The 20,316-nt window shown below is 48.2% G+C and overlaps 6 protein-coding genes across 6 annotated transcripts; 4 read left to right on the top strand and 2 right to left on the bottom strand.

Annotated features, from left to right (window-relative positions):
* Positions 1 to 264: 264 nt before the first annotated feature.
* Positions 265 to 2,874, top strand: TRV_01426 (pentatricopeptide repeat protein; the record flags this gene model as incomplete). Its single annotated transcript, XM_003024417.1, has 1 exon — positions 265 to 2,874. The coding sequence occupies one exon, from the start codon at positions 265 to 267 to the stop codon at positions 2,872 to 2,874; it is 2,610 nt and encodes an 869-aa protein (XP_003024463.1).
* A 327-nt stretch (positions 2,875 to 3,201) lies between these two features.
* On the bottom strand, positions 3,202 to 4,032 carry TRV_01425 (uncharacterized protein; the record flags this gene model as incomplete). The annotated part of the gene is made up of 1 exon (XM_003024416.1): positions 3,202 to 4,032. The coding sequence occupies one exon, from the start codon at positions 4,030 to 4,032 to the stop codon at positions 3,202 to 3,204; it is 831 nt and encodes a 276-aa protein (XP_003024462.1).
* Positions 4,033 to 4,948: 916 nt separating this feature from the next.
* Positions 4,949 to 7,725, top strand: TRV_01424 (uncharacterized protein; the record flags this gene model as incomplete). Its single annotated transcript, XM_003024415.1, has 2 exons — positions 4,949 to 5,151; positions 5,250 to 7,725. 2 exons carry the CDS (start codon positions 4,949 to 4,951, stop codon positions 7,723 to 7,725), a joined length of 2,679 nt encoding a protein of 892 aa, XP_003024461.1.
* A 254-nt stretch (positions 7,726 to 7,979) lies between these two features.
* TRV_01423 (triacylglycerol lipase, putative) lies at positions 7,980 to 10,008 on the bottom strand (the record flags this gene model as incomplete). Its single annotated transcript, XM_003024414.1, has 3 exons — positions 7,980 to 9,029; positions 9,096 to 9,440; positions 9,553 to 10,008. The coding sequence occupies 3 exons, from the start codon at positions 10,006 to 10,008 to the stop codon at positions 7,980 to 7,982; spliced, it is 1,851 nt and encodes a 616-aa protein (XP_003024460.1).
* A 4,609-nt stretch (positions 10,009 to 14,617) lies between these two features.
* TRV_01422 (uncharacterized protein) lies at positions 14,618 to 15,187 on the top strand (the record flags this gene model as incomplete). Its single annotated transcript, XM_003024413.1, has 1 exon — positions 14,618 to 15,187. One exon carries the CDS (start codon positions 14,618 to 14,620, stop codon positions 15,185 to 15,187), a length of 570 nt encoding a protein of 189 aa, XP_003024459.1.
* Positions 15,188 to 17,442: 2,255 nt separating this feature from the next.
* On the top strand, positions 17,443 to 19,506 carry TRV_01421 (uncharacterized protein; the record flags this gene model as incomplete). The annotated part of the gene is made up of 1 exon (XM_003024412.1): positions 17,443 to 19,506. The coding sequence occupies one exon, from the start codon at positions 17,443 to 17,445 to the stop codon at positions 19,504 to 19,506; it is 2,064 nt and encodes a 687-aa protein (XP_003024458.1).
* Positions 19,507 to 20,316: the final 810 nt, after the last annotated feature.

Raw genomic sequence — 20,316 nt, 5'->3', positions numbered from 1 at the left:
TGTATCCTAATAGTCGGTGTTGGTGAATCTCTTCCTTCTCCATGCCTTTTTGTCGCGTCTCAAGAACGGAAAATAAACAGGTCATGTGCCAAGACGCAATTGGCAGGACGAGCTCCATCGATTTTCAATTTGAAGATCTCGAGCTTTCACATTATTCAAACTTCGACCCGACTCGCGAGCTTTGACGCAGGATTTGAATGACAGCCTACACTATTCGCTTTCATCTCCAGTATCTCAATGAGCTGAATACCTTCCGCTGCATTCATGCGCCGGCTGACACTCCAGGGAACTCGGTGGCATCCGCATGCGCTCTCAACATGCCTCCCCCGTCGCGCTCCGTCGTCTCTCACCCTCCCTCGGCCTTTTTCCACTACACGAGTATCCTGCTTGCGCGATGGAAAGCCAAAGGTGTCCGTCCGTAACTTTGAAAAGTCGATTACCAACAGCAAGGAATATTTTGAGGTCGATCCAGATACACCGGATGTAGTAGAACATCGCAGGGCGAGGGAGAAACTAAAGAAGCTGGAAACCGAACTAGATGCCCTTAAGGAAGGCCCTTTCGCTCTAGATGGCGAGTTTATGAGGAGCTTGTCTGAGGAAGATAGGAAAAGGGCACTTCAAGCCATCACAAAATATGCTGCCGAGCACAATTGGGAAGAGGAAGATCGGAGAGACGAACAGCTCAAGAATCGCATGACGGCAGAGTTTGATCAAGCGATAAATAAAGAATTGGAGAGGCTAGAGGCGGAGGAGGAAGAGCTATGGGATCCTACCAAGGAACTGTCTGGCTCGGCCAAAACTACGGAGCCTGTCGAGCAGGAAAGGGAACCCTTTGAGGTTGAATTGAAGGTTCCGGAGAGCCATCATGCCTACGTCACGAGATTCAATAAGGCTTTGAAATCATTGAAAGGCACTCCAAGTGTTGCGGAGAAACAGTTTGCCTGGAAATCATATCGCCGGTGTAAAGAAGCTCTTCCATTCTTCCTTGATATCGCCCCAGAAGAGTCGATAGATATGCTCTGGAAATCACAACGTCCAAGCTTAAATACAAGCGAAAAGATACCCCCTCGTCACCTTATTACTCTCGCCGAGGATTTACTTAGCAGTGGACGAATTCTTGAGGCGGAACAATGGGTTGATTATATGGATGCTCTTCTCATAGACGGGCAGCAGGAAAAAGCCCTTGCGTTATGGAGAGAAAGGGAACCGGACTTGAATGAATACATGCTTTGTGAGAAAAAGGAGTATTGGAATATGGGAGTTCGCTTGTTTGTGGCCAATATGAACCCCAAAAACGCTCAAGATGCTGCATTAATATACATGTCCCTGGACCCGTCTCACAGTCCCCGGATTCTTATTCCAGTTATAAATTGCTGGGCTCAGAGTGAAGATCCTGAAAATGATGTCCGTGCCTGGACATTGTATCTACACTTCAAGACAAGTCTGGGAACAGATATTACAATGTCCGACTACGATGCAATTAGCGTTGGGTTCCTCAATTCTGGCAAAGTCAACATGGCTCTGGCTGTCTTTAAAGATATGATGCTCACAGGCCAGAACTCGTCCACTGAGTCGGATGCTCTTTACAAGGCATCATTAGGGCTTGTTGGAAAGCTTCATTCCGACAGTATCAACGAGTCTGATGTCAATAAAGTATCGCTTGCATCTTTAACAATTCTTCCCCGGAAATTTCAAAACAAGTTCTTCTACGCCAGCTGGATCAAGAAGCTCATTGGAATGAAAGAGCTTGGTGCAGCGGCTAAAGTTGTTGAGCTTATGTATGAGCGAGGGGTGAAACCTGACGCTAAACATCTCAATGGCCTGATAGGAGCATGGCTTCGTGAAGGAAGCGGTTCTAGTAGACAAAAAGCGGAGGAGCTTGGATGGGCTATGATCAGAAAACGAGTTGATCGTATTTGTGGTGATAAGTCAGAGACATTGTCCGTCGATGGGTCTTTACCAGGGGCAGCTATACCGGAATATGAACAACGCACTCTTCCTGAGGCTACCATCGAGACATTTTCCATTCTCTTGCTGCATTATACCCGGCGAGATAAGGGTGCGCTGATAAATCACCTAGTGGAGTGCCTTGATAAAGCCCAAATTCGACCAAACACGTTCTTCGCCAACCATCTTCTCTATAGAGAGTTAAGGAAGCAGAATATATTGGGCGTTTGGTCTGGATACAAGAGCACCATGGCAAATATCAGGCCTGATCTTGAAACGTTTGCTTGCCTCTGGGATTGCGGGAAAATTCAGTATGACAGGACACGCTCTTGTTTCAATGCACAATTCCCTAATGCCCGCGCTTTATACTCTGAAATGAATCAGTGGTACTCAAACTTACCATCGCAACTTCAGCAACATACCCAAGATGCATTCTCGAAGGACCTCTATGATCATATTATTCGATGCTTCTGTCTTTCTCTTGACCCCGAAGGAACAATCGTTGCGCTCCGTGCCATGAAACAAACATTTGGATTCTTCCCTGATGCCGATACCGTCAGAATCTTAGTATTCCTTGTCGTACGGTTGATTCCTACTGGCGATGAAGCAACTTTACCAAAACGACGACACAGACGCATTTCTTCCACCCCCCGTGCGAAGGAAAACCTTCAATATGTCGGCGGTCTGCTTAACAAGTTGCGGGAGCAGAAGACAGTGCAAGCCGCTAAAGAGGGAATATACCTAGATGATATGGATCAAGAGTTCCACATGGAGTTCGAGGTAGACCTGATGTGTGATCTGTTACGACTGGTTTTACGAAGTATGCCGAGAGACCCCGCCGAAATCGAAGAGAGAATACAAGCAGCAGCACGGCATATGGGCGTGAATGACCTTTACCTTGGTGAACCTCCTTCATACGATGCATGATCTTCCACTTTCTCCATTCACTTGTAACTTCATAGGCGCGCCCATTGGACGTGTTACGGCGTTTATTTGGGGCTTCTTGGAAATAAAATAGGGTATCTACCTAGTGTGGACTGTAATATAGATATTGCTATGTACGATATAATTTAACAGATTATCATTACTACACCTATTGTTCCCTTCGCTGGGAAACCTATGTCACAGGGTGTGACAACTATTAAAAATACAAGTTATCATGCAAATTATTTGTAGGTTTTGTAATTAATAGAATAGCCCTGCTTCTTGACGTAGCAATATCCACACATGTAACAGAAACTACGGTGTCCTAAGTCAAAAAGGCCATAAAAGCCACTGACTCCGAGTAGTTTCTGGCTCGGGATCCTCTTGCATATCGAGTTCTGTGGAATTTTCCGTGTCCCAGGATGGGTTGTCGTCTCCCAGCTCCCAGTCCTCCTCCGGCAAGTCGGAGTCGGGAGACCTAACAGGGTGGAATATATTATCTGCAACCAACGGCCGGCTACCTTCACTGAAAACCATGGCTTCTCTGCGGCGTCTGCGAAGTGCTTGCTCTTCCGCAGAGGTTTCCTGTGGGCGGCTATTGAGCCAGGGTGACATGCCTGCTGTCGCTTCACCGTCGACCATCCACACGTCACTATCTGCATCCGAGCCGGAGTCGGTAGTGTCATAAGCCTGGTGATCCTCCCTGTAAATCAGGGCACCATCCCCATCATCGTGAATCTCATCGCCAAATAGGCTTGTGGTATGCTCTTCCATTCTACTTCCCATCAATCCAAACTTTCTCAGGTGTTTCAGCCCTTCTGGTTCCGAGGATAAAGTATTTACTATAGACCCCATCGCCGGATCGTCCGCCCACCATGTTTTCATCATGAATACAATGCTCCGCTTTTTGGACTTGTCACGTAAGACGCAAGGAAAGGGATAGTATGTCAGCCACCGGCTGACAACACCGGCTTCTAGTGCAGATATAACATTCCCTGGCAGCATCACGCTAAGGGTTTTCAAGGCCTTATTCTCTCCAGGAGGTCGAGTCTGCGGGCAGATGGGAGATATTATATCATTCGTCTTTTCGGTATGTTCATGGAGGAAGTTGCACAGGCAATCAACAAGCGCGCTGAAGGTGGCTACATCTTTCAGGCGCATAGAAACACTCGAACGACCCACTACAGTGGAATAAAGGTCAGTCCATAAATAAAAAGGCTAGCCAAGGTGGTGACATACACGCCGAGCTGGTCACAAGGAAGTTCAATGCATTTAGAGCCTTCTCCCTGCGTTCCGGGTCATCGCCAGCAAGGTCGTCCAAAAGCAATTCTTTCGTCGTTCCCTTGGTTGACCTCTCTGATATAATTCTCAGTGCCCTAAAGATAGAAAATCAAATTAGACACCTACAGAGGGAGCTTCAGATGAGTCTAGTACTGACGCAGCCCGTAGATCAAAGCTAGAGCTTCCTGCGAGCCGCTGGAGTGTCTCTAATCTCAAGGCTAAAAGAAAAAAGTAAGCTCTGGGAAGGAAAGTATTACATTGAAAACCGGAGTAGCATACCATCTTCCGTTGCCTGCCCAATAACCGGATCCTCCTTCTCAATCTTCCTTATTTCAGTGAGGTCCTTCACTTGATAGAGCTCTGTGATGATGCGTTGCGCAGCAAAGAAGAGTGTGACCCCTGGCGGAAACCAGTTAGTATAACTATCTTCATCATGCTCGAGAGACCGGGGGTGGAAGGACTGTACCTAGACAAAGCCATAGAATACGGTCGTTACCAGTGGACGCCATCACTTCCGTATATTCATTTTCAAGCTAGACGATCGCCCCATGGCTTGCTCCGCCGCCAGCCTTCTGTCTGCTGTGTCTTTGCTGCGAGTTTGTTGTTTGTCGTTGATTTTGACGTTAGAAGAAGAGCGCGGCAGAATCCAAAGGCGGTGAGGGCGGGAGCTTATCGATTATCAAAATTTCAACCTTCAACTTTTTTTTTTTACGTCGTTTTATACAACTACACATCAAACGCCGCATTTTCTTTTTGCGCCCCTAGGAAAGGGACATTGCTGTGAGGGCAATTGACCATGGCGCCATCGCAGCTGAAGCAGCTAAAGGCGTCCTTGCGAGAAAAAGGGGTTGTTGGCCCTCAGTTGTCCAAGAAGCAGAGACAGAAAAACTCGAAGTCTGGCGCCGCAGCCGAAAATCGCGTAAAACGAAATGCTGCTCTTCAAGCGATACGGGAACAGTTCAATCCTTTCGAAGTCCGAGCTCCTGCGCGGCCATCGAAGTTTGCGGTCACTACTGCAAGGCCCGAGACAGGCTCAGCCCATCGACCCGGCGTAACAAGAGGGCTGGGAGAAGAAAGGGTCAGCTACTCGTAGCCAGTTTATATATCTATCTTGCTACCTCAGAAGCTAACCACCAGATATTACAGAGAAAACAAACACTTCTTAAGGAACTTCAAAGCCGGAATAAGGTCGGTGGTCTTCTCGATCGGAGATTTGGTGAAAATGACCCTTCCATGACACCGGAGCAACGAGCAGCGGAACGTTATGCCAGAGAGAGCCAAAAACGATCTAAAAAGGAGGGACTGTTTAACCTTGAAGATGAGGAGGAGGAGGAAATGCAACTCACACACATGGGTCAATCTCTTTTTGATGTCGACGCAGGAAAGGATGACTTCAACGAGGATCTTAGCGGCCTAGAGGAAGAGAGTGATGGTGAAATAGGCAAAAAGAGAAAGCGAATATTGGAGGAAGTTGATGATATGGAAGGAATGGCTGATAATGACGAGGATGAAGAAGAACAGCCAGAGAGGAAGAAGAGCAAAAACGAAGTCATGAAGGAAATTATTGCGAAATCGAAACAGTACAAATATGAGCGCCAGAAGTCCAAAGAAGATGACAATGAACTTCGAGCCATCCTGGATCAAGGCCTGCCGGATGTGTTTGCGATGATGAGAGGTACAAAAGCGGCGGACCCCAAGCCCAAGCCCGCACCGGTCCCAGAACCTCCTCAGATGGACCCTGATCGGGCAGCCCTACTAGGTGGAAAGGATAGGGATGTGGCAGATCGCGAGTACGATCAGCGGCTAAAGCAAATGGCTTTCGATAAGCGTTCGAAACCTTCAGATCGAACTAAGACCGAGGAGGAGAAGATTGAGGAGGAGGCTAAGCGGTTGCAAGAGCTGGAGAACGAACGGTTACGGCGCATGCGAGGAGAAGAGGAGAGCGACGAGGAGCCTGTCGAAAACGCTGCTGAGGAAGAACCCCAAGATGACTCCGAGCCAGACGACGCCAAAGCATTTGGGCTCGCTCAGCCTGAGACGTCAAATGGCCTGTTTGGTGTTGAAGACGAAGATGACTTTATCATTGATGACGACCTTGTGGATAACGAATCTGGTGCCGATGTCTCTTTCACCGAGAGTGATGTTGAGTCTGAAGAGGAGGAAGATGATGCCGATGATACTGAATTCGTTGGTGATCTAGAACTTCCTAAAGACAGACCATCAGCATCAGGCGGTACCACATCCAAGGCACCGAGCGACTCTTCGCTAGCATTTACCTATCCATGCCCCGAATCTCATGATCAGTTTCTTCAGATCTTGAAGGGAGTTGATATCGAAAATACCCCTGTCGTTGTCCAAAGGATACGAGCACTGCACCACGCTAGCCTCCATCCCGATAACAAGGTAAAGCTCGGAGAATTTTCCAAAATCCTTGTTGATCATGCAGTATATCTTGCAAATAAAACTCCGCGGCCATCATTTGCTATCGTGGAGAGTGTGCTACGACATGTTCATTCCATGGCCAAAACTTATCCCGAGGAAGTTGCAACAAGATTCAGAGCCCAACTCCGCGATATCTCGGAAAATAGACCGTTGGGGCTGCTACCTGGCGATCTTGTTTTGCTTACTGGAGTTGCAACGATATTCCCTACTTCAGACCATTTCCACGCCGTTGTCACTCCCTCAATCCTTACGATGGGCCGTTACCTAGGCCAAGGACCGGTCAATTCTTTGAATGATATTGCGACTGGGGCATACATTGCCAGCCTCTGTCTTCAATATCAAACATACTCTAAACGATATATACCCGAGTTCATGAATTTCATCCTCAACTCCCTAACCATCCTTGCACCAAAGGAAAGCAAATCTAACCCCGGCTTTTTCCCCGCCCGACTCCCTGAAGTCCAGTTGCGATTACAACTGGATAAAGTTTCCTCTAAGGATCTTCGGAAACTCCAATTTTGGGACATTTTCTCCACAAGCCTGAATGGTAGCGATGCAGAGAACCTTAAGCTCTCTCTGCTTAACATCTTGGTTACTCTTCTTGATAAGGCCGCTGAGTTATGGGGTTCCAAGCTATCGTCCCTTGAAATTTTCGAACCCGCAAGCTCCGTCATACAACATGTTATCGAATCCTGCCCCAAAGCCGCTCTCCCGTCTGCTTTGTCAACTCACCTCCGTCGATCCCTCAAGACGATCAAAGCGCTTCTCGCCTCCTGTAAGAGGGACAGAAGGCCATTACTACTTCATAACCACCGACCGCTTGCGATAAAATCCAGCATTCCCAAATTTGAGGAATCTTTCAACCCTGACCGACATTACGATCCCGACCGCGAGCGTGCAGAGCTTAGCAAGCTCAAGGCAGAACATAAGCGCGAGAAGAAAGGTGCTATGCGCGAATTGCGCAAAGATGCCAACTTCATTGCTCGCGAGAGCTTGCGTGAGAAGAAAGAGAGGGATGCGGAATATGAGAGGAAATATCGCCGTCTTGTTGCGGAGATACAAGGGGAAGAAGGGCGCGAAGCGAAGTTATATGAGAAAGAGAAGAAGGCGAGAAAGCAGTCACGGAAATAAATGCATAGAGCTAGTGCAACTTGTATACTCTACATTATTTATACTCGGAACTGAACTGAAAAATATATTTGAAGTAAATTTATGTACGCTTCAGTGTCTACCGACGCCAACACCTTATCTACGCTATGCAATATATCATCCATGTATGTACTCAAAAGCATATCTGGGTATCGCTTGAGGAGGGAAAAAGAAGAAAAAGAAAAAGAAAAACGAAAGAAAGCAAACAGCGAAAAAGGGTATGTCGCATGATATCCTCATTGCATCAGGTCGGGTCCAATGCTTGTCAGATAATCGCATCTCCGTTTCAGGTGCTCATCTTCAACTATCATCTTTGTATCATTTGTTTCAAAGTAGAGCCTATGTAATGGCTTCGATGAATCCGCGTCTTGGACACTTGGTTTCCATTCAGGACTGCCTTCTGCTCGGTGCTTATTGGGGTCCAATGTTCTGATGAAACTCGTCCAGTATCCCTGAACGATGGGGACTATCGGGCCGTTCTCCGGGCTATTGTATGACGGCGCTGCTTTTCGACCAAGGAATGCCGGACCGAAGATAGCATTCAATTCGACGGTATGAGTTGCTCCGTAGCCATTCTTCGTAAAGCGGTGGTCTTGTGCGTGATACTCGTAATTCCACTTGTCGCTTTTGAACGATTTGCTCATCGTTCGGCATATCGCCATAGCAGGGCAGGTATAGCGCATGTCACCATAGAGCTCGCTTAACTGTGTCCAATACGCGCCGGCTCCTTGATATCGAACTTCTGGTTCTGGGTAAAGTTCATGAAGCTTCTCAAAATGGCGGTGTTGAAGAGCAGGGAATTGTCGCGAGAGCCAATGGTCGGATTCTTCTATAGTTGATGTATTATGGGGAGCGAAAATTGTTCCTTCATTTGAGTCGCCCCCCATAACGGTTGGAACGTCGATAAATTTGCCTTGGTTGTAGAGGTTGTAGAAGGTGTCTTGAATCAAATCACCATCAATGACGGGGCTGTATGCAAAGAGAGGAGGCCCGCTGGAGTCGGGCAACGGGACACCCAAGTTGTGTTCCTGCAGCTTGTTGACCTTGAGCTTTCGAAGACAGGCCAGTGAATCCTGGTGGGTATCACATCCCGTTCTTTTAACCAAGGTATCATACAAATATTGGGATTGATTATTGGCAAGAGTTGTTCCGAATGATGGCGATCCGGCGATGGCTCCGTGGAATAGGTTATCATTTCGCCCTCCATAGGCAGTCAGGAGATGTGCGACTGAAGCCGCACCAGCACTATGACCTCCTATCACAACGTGATCAGGGTTGCCGCCAAACTAGTAGATTGTTAGCTCAAATGGCCTCCCCTAGACACTTTAACTTGAGATAAGGACCTAGCTTACCTTTGAGATGTACTTCTTAACCCACTTCAGCGCCTTTATTTGATCTTTCAGACCATTATTCAGACTCGCGCCCTCCTCTATCTCTTTGCCCGGCAAGAATCCATACAAGGATACACGGTAAGTGAATGTGACGACGATTATGTTATGCCCCGAAGCAGCAATTAGCCCAGTCCCATTAAGAAAGGGGTCGCTGTTGATATTGAATCCGCCTCCCAGGATGAAGAAAAAGACAGGGAGCTTCGAGTTAGGGTGTGCATCCGACGGTGCAAAAACATTCAGACGCAGGCAGTCCTCTGATATTCTTGTCACGCTTTTGCTGTTGGTGGAAATGCAATGTGGTCCGCGCTAAAACACGAAAAGGGGGAGATTATTAGATGTATATTTTCCATGGGGAACTCCCCAACACTGATACCACTTGCACCCAACCATATTCCCATCCAGTAGGAGTTAGACTTACAGAGTTCGCGCGTTGAATACCACCCTCCTTCTTCGGGTCTTGAGGAGCGGCAAATCGCAGATCTCCTACAGGCGGTGCAGCGTAACGGATTCCAAGCCAGCTCGTGACATTGTAACCTCCTGGAGTGCCCAAGTACTTTGCATAGTCAAGCTCAACGAGAGGGCCATTGTTCATAGGTTGTGCTTTTGAGCCTCTGTGGTGCAATACCAAGGCAAGCGACACTATTAATGTCGTTAACAGTACGGTCATAACGCCGACGATGATGATAATAAGCTTCTTTCTTGATTTGCGAGGAGGCTGTTCCTGTGTTGGTTCCGACTTGTCCACGGGAAGTTTGCTAAGCGGAACCAGATTTGTAGAAGGAGTAGGTGAAGGTGAATATATAGAGGAGCCGGGGGAGCCAGGCGCAGGCTCAGAAGAGACCGGCAGCGCCATTTTGGTGGATAGTAAAGACATTTTGCGGCTTTTTTAACGCTGGCTAACCTGGCTGCTGTAAGGTGACCTTTGTGAGTCCGCGGCAGAGGCTTGAAACTGCCAACGATGAATGCCACGGCAGACCAGCGAATAAATGCGAGTGGACAAAGAGAATAGCAATGGTATCGAGGTTCAAGTTTATGCACGCATCTTTGTCATCGAGGTGACAGATCTTGTTGGTCACAGCGGGTTGCAAGACGGCATATTCTTTCTAAGCAATTAGAAAGAGTAAGGGGTTCGTGATAATCAAACGAGTGGCAACCTCTTTACTCCAAATGACGCCGGATTCGCACTGTTCGCGGTATAGAGTATATTTGAACGAAAGTGAGCAATATAACAAAAGAAAGGAGAGGCGGCTTCAGCAAGCGTTAATAAAGTCCAATCGGTGAAGGATCGTAGCCGCGACGGAAGGAGGAGAGAATATTTCGATATGTACGGAGTAAAAAGAGCGCAGCGTGAGATAGATAACGGAGTCCGTACTCCGTATAGGAAGAAGAGCACTCTTCGCGCCTCTCTTGTGACGAGGGGGCTCAAGGAATTTATTTAAGCTTGCATAGCGTTAGCTTGTCTGCTACCCCATGGCAAACGCTCCCTGGGAGACAGGGAGAGAGAGAAGGAACAGCCTCTCCTACTAACTGTTTGTCGCTAGGGCAATCGGGGCTTGGGTGACGTGGACTAACTCTAGCATTGGACGGGAACGAGCGATGGGAATTCGTGCAACAGCCCGTCCAGAAAATGTGTTGTGAGCTAGTGACGGGGTTTAAGAACGGGACTTTCTTTCTTTCTTTTTTCTCTCCCTCTCTTTTTTAACTATAATCCACTTCCACTAACTACTGGTGGGAATCTGCGAGGCCTCTTCAGTGGGGAGGAACCGGAGCGAGAGCACTGCTGCCACAATAATGCCACCATGCTAATCAGTCCATCGTAAGTGGCCAGAGTCGCCGTGATCTGAGGGAGACAAACCCGCCAGCGTTTCTGTCGACAGGCATCATCAGGCTAGGATTTCGTAGAACCAACAACCACCGCTTTTTGTCTGTTGCGTTGCGTTGCGTTGCGCTGCGTTGCGTCGTGAGAGCCTGGTATGAGCAGTCAAGCTTAACCTTTGTCAGTCGAACCTTGACGAAAAGCTTGAACGGGGCTGGATCGGGCTGCATGGGGATGATGCACACACGGCCCTTTCATTGGCTGCTCGCAGTGATGCAGGAGTGGCTTTGCATGCATTATTTAAAGCAGCCGCGTCGATGGGGGCTGAGGTGACCCCCTTCTCTCAGTACTCCGTAGTGAGTACTTGGTACTCGGGCTAATTATTATTAACGGGATAAAGCCATGCATCCGATAATTAATCTAACTGTTAAGTCATCTCACGCACCGACGGGTTGGGGTTGGTTATGCGCTGACGTGGATTCGATGCAACAATGTGCAGATATCCTGCACACAGGCAATCAGATCAGCTTGCCTCTCCAGCGAAGAGTTTGAGTTAGCGAAGAGCCAACGGCTTGTATCTCCGATCGCCCATGCCGAAGGGCGAGGGAGATTCGACCCATTTTTGCAGTTTATCGCTGGACGCTGGACGGGGGAAGGGGCAGCAGAGTTTCAGTAAGCACCAGTAGTCCAAAAAAACAAAAAAAAAAGAAAAAGAGAGCTCGGAATTGGAGGCTCTGACTGGTTAGCTTCACATGTTCCAGTCACCCGTCGCAGCTAGTCCCAGAAGAAGGAAATAAGCCCACGTATATACTCCGTACTTACTTACGCAAGGGAGAGGCTGTTATTCATAGCTTGGACTCCTGGCTCAGTATAATTAGTGGTGTCCACGTTGGCCATGATCAACGGATGTGAGAACCAGGATTTTCTTCCTCTGCCCCTTTCTCACCAGGCCCAGCGTGAGTGTTCTTGGACAGAGTAGAGTGTACGGGGTACGGGGGCCTCCGTACGACTCGACTGATAGCCGTTCTCCTGGAGAACCTCAGCTTCTCGACGACCAAACAGACTTGTGGCGTCCGTCCCTTCAAAAGGAATCACTTAAAATAAAATCCCTGGTCCCAGAAGTCGCAAAAGCTTAACATCCTGGCCATCGAAAACTTAAGCTGGTAGCAAGGCGGAGGTCCTTTCCAGGGGCGATTTACCTCTCGCGCCCTTTGGTCGCACTTGGTTGCACCATTCTACTCCAGAAGAAAAAAATAATCAAAATGACTCAGTTGGAGTGGGATATTCCACCCTCCTCCTCCCCATACGGAGTACTTTGCAGTTAACTGTTGGGATCTGAACAGGAAGCATTGGCTTTGGCTTCCATCGACAGGCCGCGGGAAACGAAGGCTCCTCCGGGATACTGGTTGTTTATCGGCGCCCGAGGTCCACTTGGTCGTACATAGGATGTCTTTCTTTTCCTCTCGTAAAGCCTTGTCTCCTACCCTGAGACTCTCGCCTGCTCTTCTCAAAACGGTGTCCGCTGCGAGATTATGTTGAAGCACCTGTCGGCCCCAGGAGGGGCAAAGTAATCGTCGCTAGTTCTGGCTGCATGCGGAGAATGTTGTGATCTCAAAAGTTCGGGTGCCTTTCTTTACCATCTTCCGAGACATTTTGACCCAAAATAACGCCTTTAGTGTCTGACTTCAGGCCAAAAATAAAAGATTATTATGGAACCTCGGGGGAAACGGAACCTGGCGGAGCAGCTAACAACCGCTGGGGCAGACCAGGGAAGTATTGGTGGTCAATAATAGTATAAAAATGTGATCAGGTCACCGACAGGCCCCTTAAGCGAAAATTCGTATGAGATTACTAGCTGATCGTGATTTGGTGCCAGCGAATGTGCCCACTTCGGCTACAACCTACAGTACCCTCACGATCGCGTAGCCACTCTAGTTAGTTAACCCACAACTACCTTGGGTGAAGGACTTGTCTGTGTTTGCTATGGGCAAGTAGTTGGTTCATTCGATGGCGCTTTGTGCGTATGGCTGACTACCACGGCTGTTCCGCAATTTCCTTGTTCCTCTGGGTTAAGCCGTCATATTGAAGTCGGCACCCACGTGGTGCGAACAGATGGAGTATTTTGCATTAGTATGTGGAGTGTCGAACGGCTAATTGGGCAGATACCTAGCTATCAAGCGATTCCGAGCGATTATTAGAGCCAATTGTTTGTCGATTTTGAGTGTTCTCCTGGAAAAGCGAGCGTGCAATTCCCCAGGCTAATCAAGCATGAACATAAGGTCATGGCGGCGGGAATCTGCCCTGTAAGGCATCGCTGGAGTCCGAGCTACTGGTTGGGATGGCCAGCAAGAACGCTAGTGTTCTTGAGGCAATTTTGGAAGTGGGTTTATTAGTTGACAACCGGAGTAAGCGACCAACTTTCGTACCAAACTGGGCCTTCTGCCAGATTGATAAGATCCTATTAACCAGCGGTTCGCACGGATGAGTTTACCAAGCAGGCAGTATTGAGGCGCCACAAGGAGCTATGGTCACGTATAAACGAACGCCCCAACCGAAATGACGAGTATGGGGGTTGAAGCAGGACGGCAGGATGGAAGGATCCCAAAGGAGTGCCTGACGGGCTCGCTAGACTTAGCGCTCTCCAGGCAATACCTATATGATACCAAATATTCTGAATGCACCTTAACCTTATATGCTATGTGGCCAGGTGAGCGTGTGAAGCGGAAAATGTAGATTAAAATAACACACTTGTGCACGGAGTAGTCCGTAAGTATAAGAGGGCAGTTCCGTTTTCCCGCCTGGCAAGGCAAATTCTGCACAGCCGAACTGTCTCCTGAATTTTATACTGGAAGATACATATTCCGTAATATCTCCTTCCAGTTTAGATGGTGCCCAGCCTGTTAGACCGGCGAATATTTCGTTCTCAGTATACCTCCAACGGCCTTGAGGGACTTTGACATCGGCCACACGGGACCTTTGCAGATCTTGTGTATGGCGAGAGTATCCAGTTCACATGACTATTGGGCTTGAAAAAATGCATTGCTCGTGTGTGTCAAAGTCTTTTTGATGGAGGTCAGTCCCGGAAAGGTCTTGACGAGAATATCTGTTCATCTTCATCATGGCTTGACGTTGATGAAGTCCAGAGACGAAACAAATATCTGCTTAAGGGAATTAGGTTCGTATTTTCACGTGATACTTTAAATGAACCAATAAAACAATTACAATTCGAACTTTGAATAACTGATTAATTCCGCTGCGATTGGCTATTATCTTGAACTCCTCCCATCTTTCTAGCCAATAAGAGCTTCAGAATACTTAACTGTTCTGGTTGCATCTTATTGGGTCTTGCTTTCCTGGCTGGACGAGGTCTATCAATTCTATAAGGGCGTAGACTTCTTCATCACCCAGGCTCCAGAGGACAAATAGTTAGGAGAGATAACTAATAATCAGCCTGGAAAAGAGCCCTTAATTTGTTGTTCGGGTAACCAAGGTGACGGCCGTGAACGACCAAGGCCAACCTGAAAACCACCGGATATTTGTCATAAAGGCTGCTACCTAGTTACATGGATCAGTGACTGTGAACTGGCCATAATAAATCAATTTTAGCCTCATACTTTTTCCCAAAAAGCATTCTGTTGACAACTAAGGATTGACTCTCCCATTCTCGATGGCTTCTCGGACTATATCCTTGGTTACATTTCGTAACAGTGCCTACCAACGAGCACATTTTGGCATCTTCATTCCCTCGGTTACCGACCAGGATGTTGGAACACTTATCCATGTCGTCGGCGCACCCATGGCTGGCTACCAGCTTGAATTTAAAAGAAACTATTCTCTGAAAGACACGCAACAACAGTATACTAGATATGATATTGGGCAGTTAGATTCTCAGTACATTGAGGATTCCGCAGGTGGTGCATTAATTAGAGATTCTGTGCCAAAGGGCGCGGTGGAGGTTGCGGCTAGTCAAATCCCCCCACCGGGAATCAGCCAAAACTTCCTAGCCCCCGTTAACGACGTAGGTAAATCCGGGAGATTTGCCGGAAGTATAAATACAAGGCTTGCTAACCAGGCTTATGTTCAGACTACCAATAAAAGGTGCCAGGAATGGACGATGGAATATACCCGTCATCTCGTGCATCTTGGGTATCTCGATGCAGAGGCCATCCAACTCGTACAGTCCAAGCGTGATCCCGCAACACATGGTATTGGCTTGCAACCACTTGGAAGGGGTTAGGGTCTCAGTAGAGACAGCATCTATATTATTAAAGTAGGGGAAAGAGGTGCTAGGATATCCTGGGCGGAAGTGAACAAAACCTATTACTGGCAGCAGTGCTCAGTTGTCAGCAAGCTGTAACCACAATGATTTAGCTGCTAATGGCTTCCATTTCATACCAATTCAGCAGCTGTCTAAGTAAAAGAGCCAGAGAGTACGAGGAGCCTGATGAACTTGCAATATAAATTCTGGCCAAGCTTTCCTGTATATCACACCGCTGCCATCTGCATTAACTATATATTCTGCAAACATGTTAAATTCTGGTGTAAAGGGGTTCAGAAATTCTGGTATCCAAACAATGCGCCAGACATCATTATGATTCATCGTAGAGACTTGCAGTACTCCCAGTAGCCAGGACACCAGCCAGCATGCGCCCAATCAATTATTGCAAGTTATAGTTGGGCTTGTATCAGTGGAGATAATAATGTTACCACGGTGCAAATCACCATGTGTAAATTTAATCATTCCATTGTCAGCCATATATTCTCGATAAGGGTCTTTGTATTTAGCTTCCTTGGGGAGCCAGTGTTGAGGCAATGCAGAAAACCAGTGATTAAAAGCTTTGACTGTTTTATAAGGCCCGGTCCACGGTATTAATTGCAAAAAGTAGCCACGCAGGGTGCCACGGGTGATAGACCCTACCAAGTGTCAGAATAGCACAACCAAGCATGTATTCTAAGGCGTAAAAATACCAATAAACTGGTATGTAGGGCCCGTTCAGCCCGCCGAAGCATTGAAGCAATGTCTTTCAGCTAGCCACAAATAGACGGCTTCTCCTGGTCTGTTAGATAGTCCCACTTATCTTGCAACGTTTCTCCATATAAATACACAACTCTCTTGAACTTTCCAACCGTATATGTCCGGAACTGGGAGATTTCCGGAAAACTTTTTCGATAGCATACGGAGCACAAAGCTTCTTCTATCACCACAGACAAGCCAAGTTTGACAACGAGATTTAAAGCCTCAAATCTGGCTAAGGCTGGACGAGTGCGAGTGTTGATGTTTGAAGATTGAGCCGTACGGAGTAGATTCCGAAGGTTTCGGAAGGATCTTGTTGCCTCTGAAAAAGGGCGACTTAAGAAACTCTACCCCCTTTTCTTTTGCTCTAGCAATTTCGGAGCAGTCAAGCTCAAGTCTAACAGCCATATTGAGGCCATACCCAGCATCAGAAATGGTGTCTTATAACACGGTGAAACAACAGATGGAGAAGTGCCCAAATTTATACTGCTTACTAAACAACCTAGACATTCATCGTATTTAGGTCACGGGACTACATGTGGATCCACTCCTCACAATAATAGACTTCTGTGGGTTAAAGTTATGTTATATTAGGTAATCCAATATCCGGTCCTTGCCGAGGTACACGAGGCTTGGCGCCCCGTTCCCCAGGTTCGACGTCTTTTGGTTCTTGCAACGACAACCTTGAAAGAAGAGCAGATCGAGAGAAAGATAAACATACTTACATACACATATCGCACGAGAAAGAGACGAGCAGCTTGCCTAATGTCGGCTAAAGGATGTTCGCGAGACGGGGGATATTTGTGTTTTACCTGCTGCAGCCGTGTAACGATGGCAAGAGGCCGGCCAATGCAGATGCCCAAATACGAGCGTAAGTTATTCCACCGAGGAGAAGAGCTTAGCTGAATGTTTGATAGACCTCAATTTCGAGTATTCTGAAGCGAGATGCACCCATTCTCGGGCTTTAATATTGCAAGAAGCTTGGATCACAGCTTCCGATGCGTTATCAAGGCACCCTTGACCTCTTTATATACATCTTGATTGTGTTAAAAAGCTTTGAGTAAGAGAAACTAGCATGGTCTTCTTGACGAAAAGAAACTCTGCTGGTCCGCGCAGAAGAATTCTGGAAAACCCCTGTGAGCTGCTGACTTGGCACTTGCCTAATGTAGCTGGTCACGCCGATCCTCTAATTTCGCCAGGGGTTGAAGATGGCAATTTAGCTGCCATGGTGCGAGTTTCTGCCCTGGAAACCGTTGCTAACAGAGCATGAGATGGCTAGGATTCGGGAAAAAACATACGAGAAGCATGGGGATGGATTCAATTTGTTTGCGGGGTCGATCCGGGGTGGACAGCCAGGTTGGTATAAAGGCATGGAATGATTCCCACTTCTTTCCTCCGTTTTAGGTCGAATCTCTTTTCCACCTCTTCCTCCTGTTGCCGAGTTCCAGGCAGTGTGGTCCATAGCATTATCAATTAGGATGTTGTTCACCAGCACTGCCGTTGCTGCTCTGAGCAGTGCATTGCTCATCCAGCCCGCCCTTGCTGCCCCCAACGGGCTTCCCTCGCACGGCGGCTCCCATCATGGCCCCAAGGACCCCTTTGAGGTGCTGGATCCCCAAAATTGGGTCAATCCCGACAACATGACTTGGGCCGATTTTAAGTCTCCTCCAGGCACCAAATGGAACGACCCTTCAAGAAAGGGCTCCATCCGCAACTTCAACATCGCCCTGGTAAATGTCGACTATCCTGATAAGCCATTTACCATCACAATGGCACCAGGATCCGACGTTTTCAAGAATCCTCAGCCGGGTTCACCAAACGTAACTCGAAGTCAAGTTCCCGCCTTCTACCGCGACTTCCTTAACAAGCCGGGCAAACTCAACCGCGGTCACACACTTCATGAATACTGGATGGAGGACTCGAACGGACGTTTTGGTGTGGACCTGACCACGTTCGGAGTGTACAAGATGCCATTGAAGTCGTATCAGTACGGTATTGGCGAGTCAATGAACGCTTGTGCTTGCCCCATTGGAGAAACCTGCTACTACGAAATCCGTGATGATGCCCTCGGTGCCTGGCGCAAGGATATTGGCGAAGAGAAGGCCAAGTCCTTTGAGCTGGTCTTCATCCTGTCTGCTGGTCAGGATGAGTCCTCTACCTGGCAGGAGTTTGGCGAGATCATGTTCCAGAACAAGGAAGATGTCACTGATGCCTTTGGCCCTCCACCAGGTAACGGCACAGGAAACATGACTCTGCCCAACTATGCTAAAACTCGCTATGTCGAATGGACCTCTTGGGCTTCTGCCTCTGCCATCTGGCCAAATGCTGGCGATGGTTCCTCTACCCAGGCCGAAAGCTCTGGGATGGGCACCTTTGCCCACGAGCTCAGCCATCTTCTCAATGTTGGAGACAACTATAACAACCCCTACGGCAAACCGCTCCGCCGTTCCTACACTGGCCCATGGTCTATGATGTCTCGCGGCTCCTTCAACGGACCTGGAGGCCCGCATACCCGCTGGCAAGTTCCTCCACTACAGGGTGGTTCCATGGGGTCCCAGCATACCTTCCATGATAAGATAAGACTTGGATTGACCACCAAGGATAGCGCCCTGAACATCTCCCGTGAGGCCTTGGCTGATTCTGGTCTCATCGTTGCTCGCGTCACTGCCCGTGTCATTGCACCTAAGCCTGGTGATTTGATCGGAATCCATGTTGCCATGGACAAGGACAAGTCTCCCAAATGCGATGTCAATACTGACCCTTACTGCGATGGTAATGGTTACCAGAATTACAACGTCGAAGTCATTGACCGCATGGGTGCTGATTCCTTCTGCCCTGACTCTGGAGTCATGCTCAGCAAGACCAGGGACAAGGCATTCTCAAACTACCAGTGGACCATTGATGCCAACCCACAAGACATCAAGCAAGTTGACTTCCACCGCCCAGACGGCACACCTGCCATGATCAGCCTTGGTGACTACCGCCAGCTGGCTGATGCCCTGTTCCATGCTGGAACCCGCTCTGGTAGCCAGTACGAATACACCGACAAGGCCAACAATCTCCAGTTTTACATTATCGAACCCCACCGCGACGAGGCGGGCGTCCTCTCCTACACCACTGCTGTCCGCTATGTCGGCGGTAAGGACCCCCATAAGCGCGGCGTCAAGCTTGATAAGAACGCAAAGGTTATCTCCAGCAACACCAAGCCAACGGACAAGGGTGTGACCTGCTCCTTCACCCTGCACAACACTGGCACCTACAACCCAGCTGCTGGCAAGGCTAAGCATCCTCAGGATGTTACTGCATATCTCAAGTCTGATGTCTACCGCCTCAAAGCCACCGTTGAGGGACGTGGCTGGAGGGTCGAGGTTCCAAATGCCCTGGCTACCGCTGAGTTTGGCAAGACTGTCACTGTCTCTGTGGCTGTCGGCGCCGAAAACTCTGCTCAAGATAAAGCCAAGGTCACTCTCACTGCTACCTCAGAGGCGGACCCTTCGAAGTTCGCTACCGCTGAGTGCAAAGTGAACAAGTTCCGCAACTAGAGTATATCTCTCCTTTGCGCGCCTTTCTAATGATCTTCTTCCAGTTCAGCCGTGTCGTACCGGCTTTAACTTTGTATATACGTGGTAGCATAGCTACCTAGACCCCAATACATTCTGACCCAACCTGTGTGCTCTCTTCTGACCCAGTAGTAGCGTCATGTAGCGAAAGAAACTGGCAATCCTTCCTGGGGATATCAGCGTTATAAGGAAGCTTCTATATGGATCCAGCGGGCCTCGGAATCCATGGATGTATAAATGCTTATATAAGCCGGGGGATAAACTTAACTCCGAGAATCCCGCACGTCATACCTAAGCGGGCGATCCGTTTTGGGAAGGCGGTCAGCCATGACCTTATTTTCGTTTATTTTATTTTTATTTTTAATTATTCTTTTTCCAACGTCACCTCTTCCATCTCACCAAAATCCTCAGATTCACAGCAGCAGAGGGGCCGGATATTACAGCCTTTTCCTGACTGTATTCGCAGTGTGCTTGTTTGCCGCCTGGAAGAGTGCCTTGTTTTCCCAGTTTTCATGTTTTTTTTCCAAGTAGTTTTATACCTGTGATGGCCAGACCGCGGTAAGAAAAAAAAAAAAGAATACATCCGCCGCATATCCTTGCCTACGATCGTATGCTTTCCTACGAAACTCGAACCTTCGTCTGCCAGTCAACAGCTTAATTACTCTTCTGTTAGCCGATCTTGACCTTCTCCTCTCCCCGCTGCGTGACTCTTCTGCTCCCCCTCGTTCCATGTCGTCTTTGGACAGTGGGAGACATATCCATATCGAACCTCTATCATTATCGGCATTTTGG

Source organism: Trichophyton verrucosum (genome assembly GCF_000151505.1).
Source record: "Trichophyton verrucosum HKI 0517 chromosome Unknown contig00116_1.f1.exp, whole genome shotgun sequence".
Lineage (NCBI taxonomy): Eukaryota > Fungi > Ascomycota > Eurotiomycetes > Onygenales > Arthrodermataceae > Trichophyton > Trichophyton verrucosum.
This window is presented reverse-complemented; position numbering and strand designations above follow the sequence as displayed.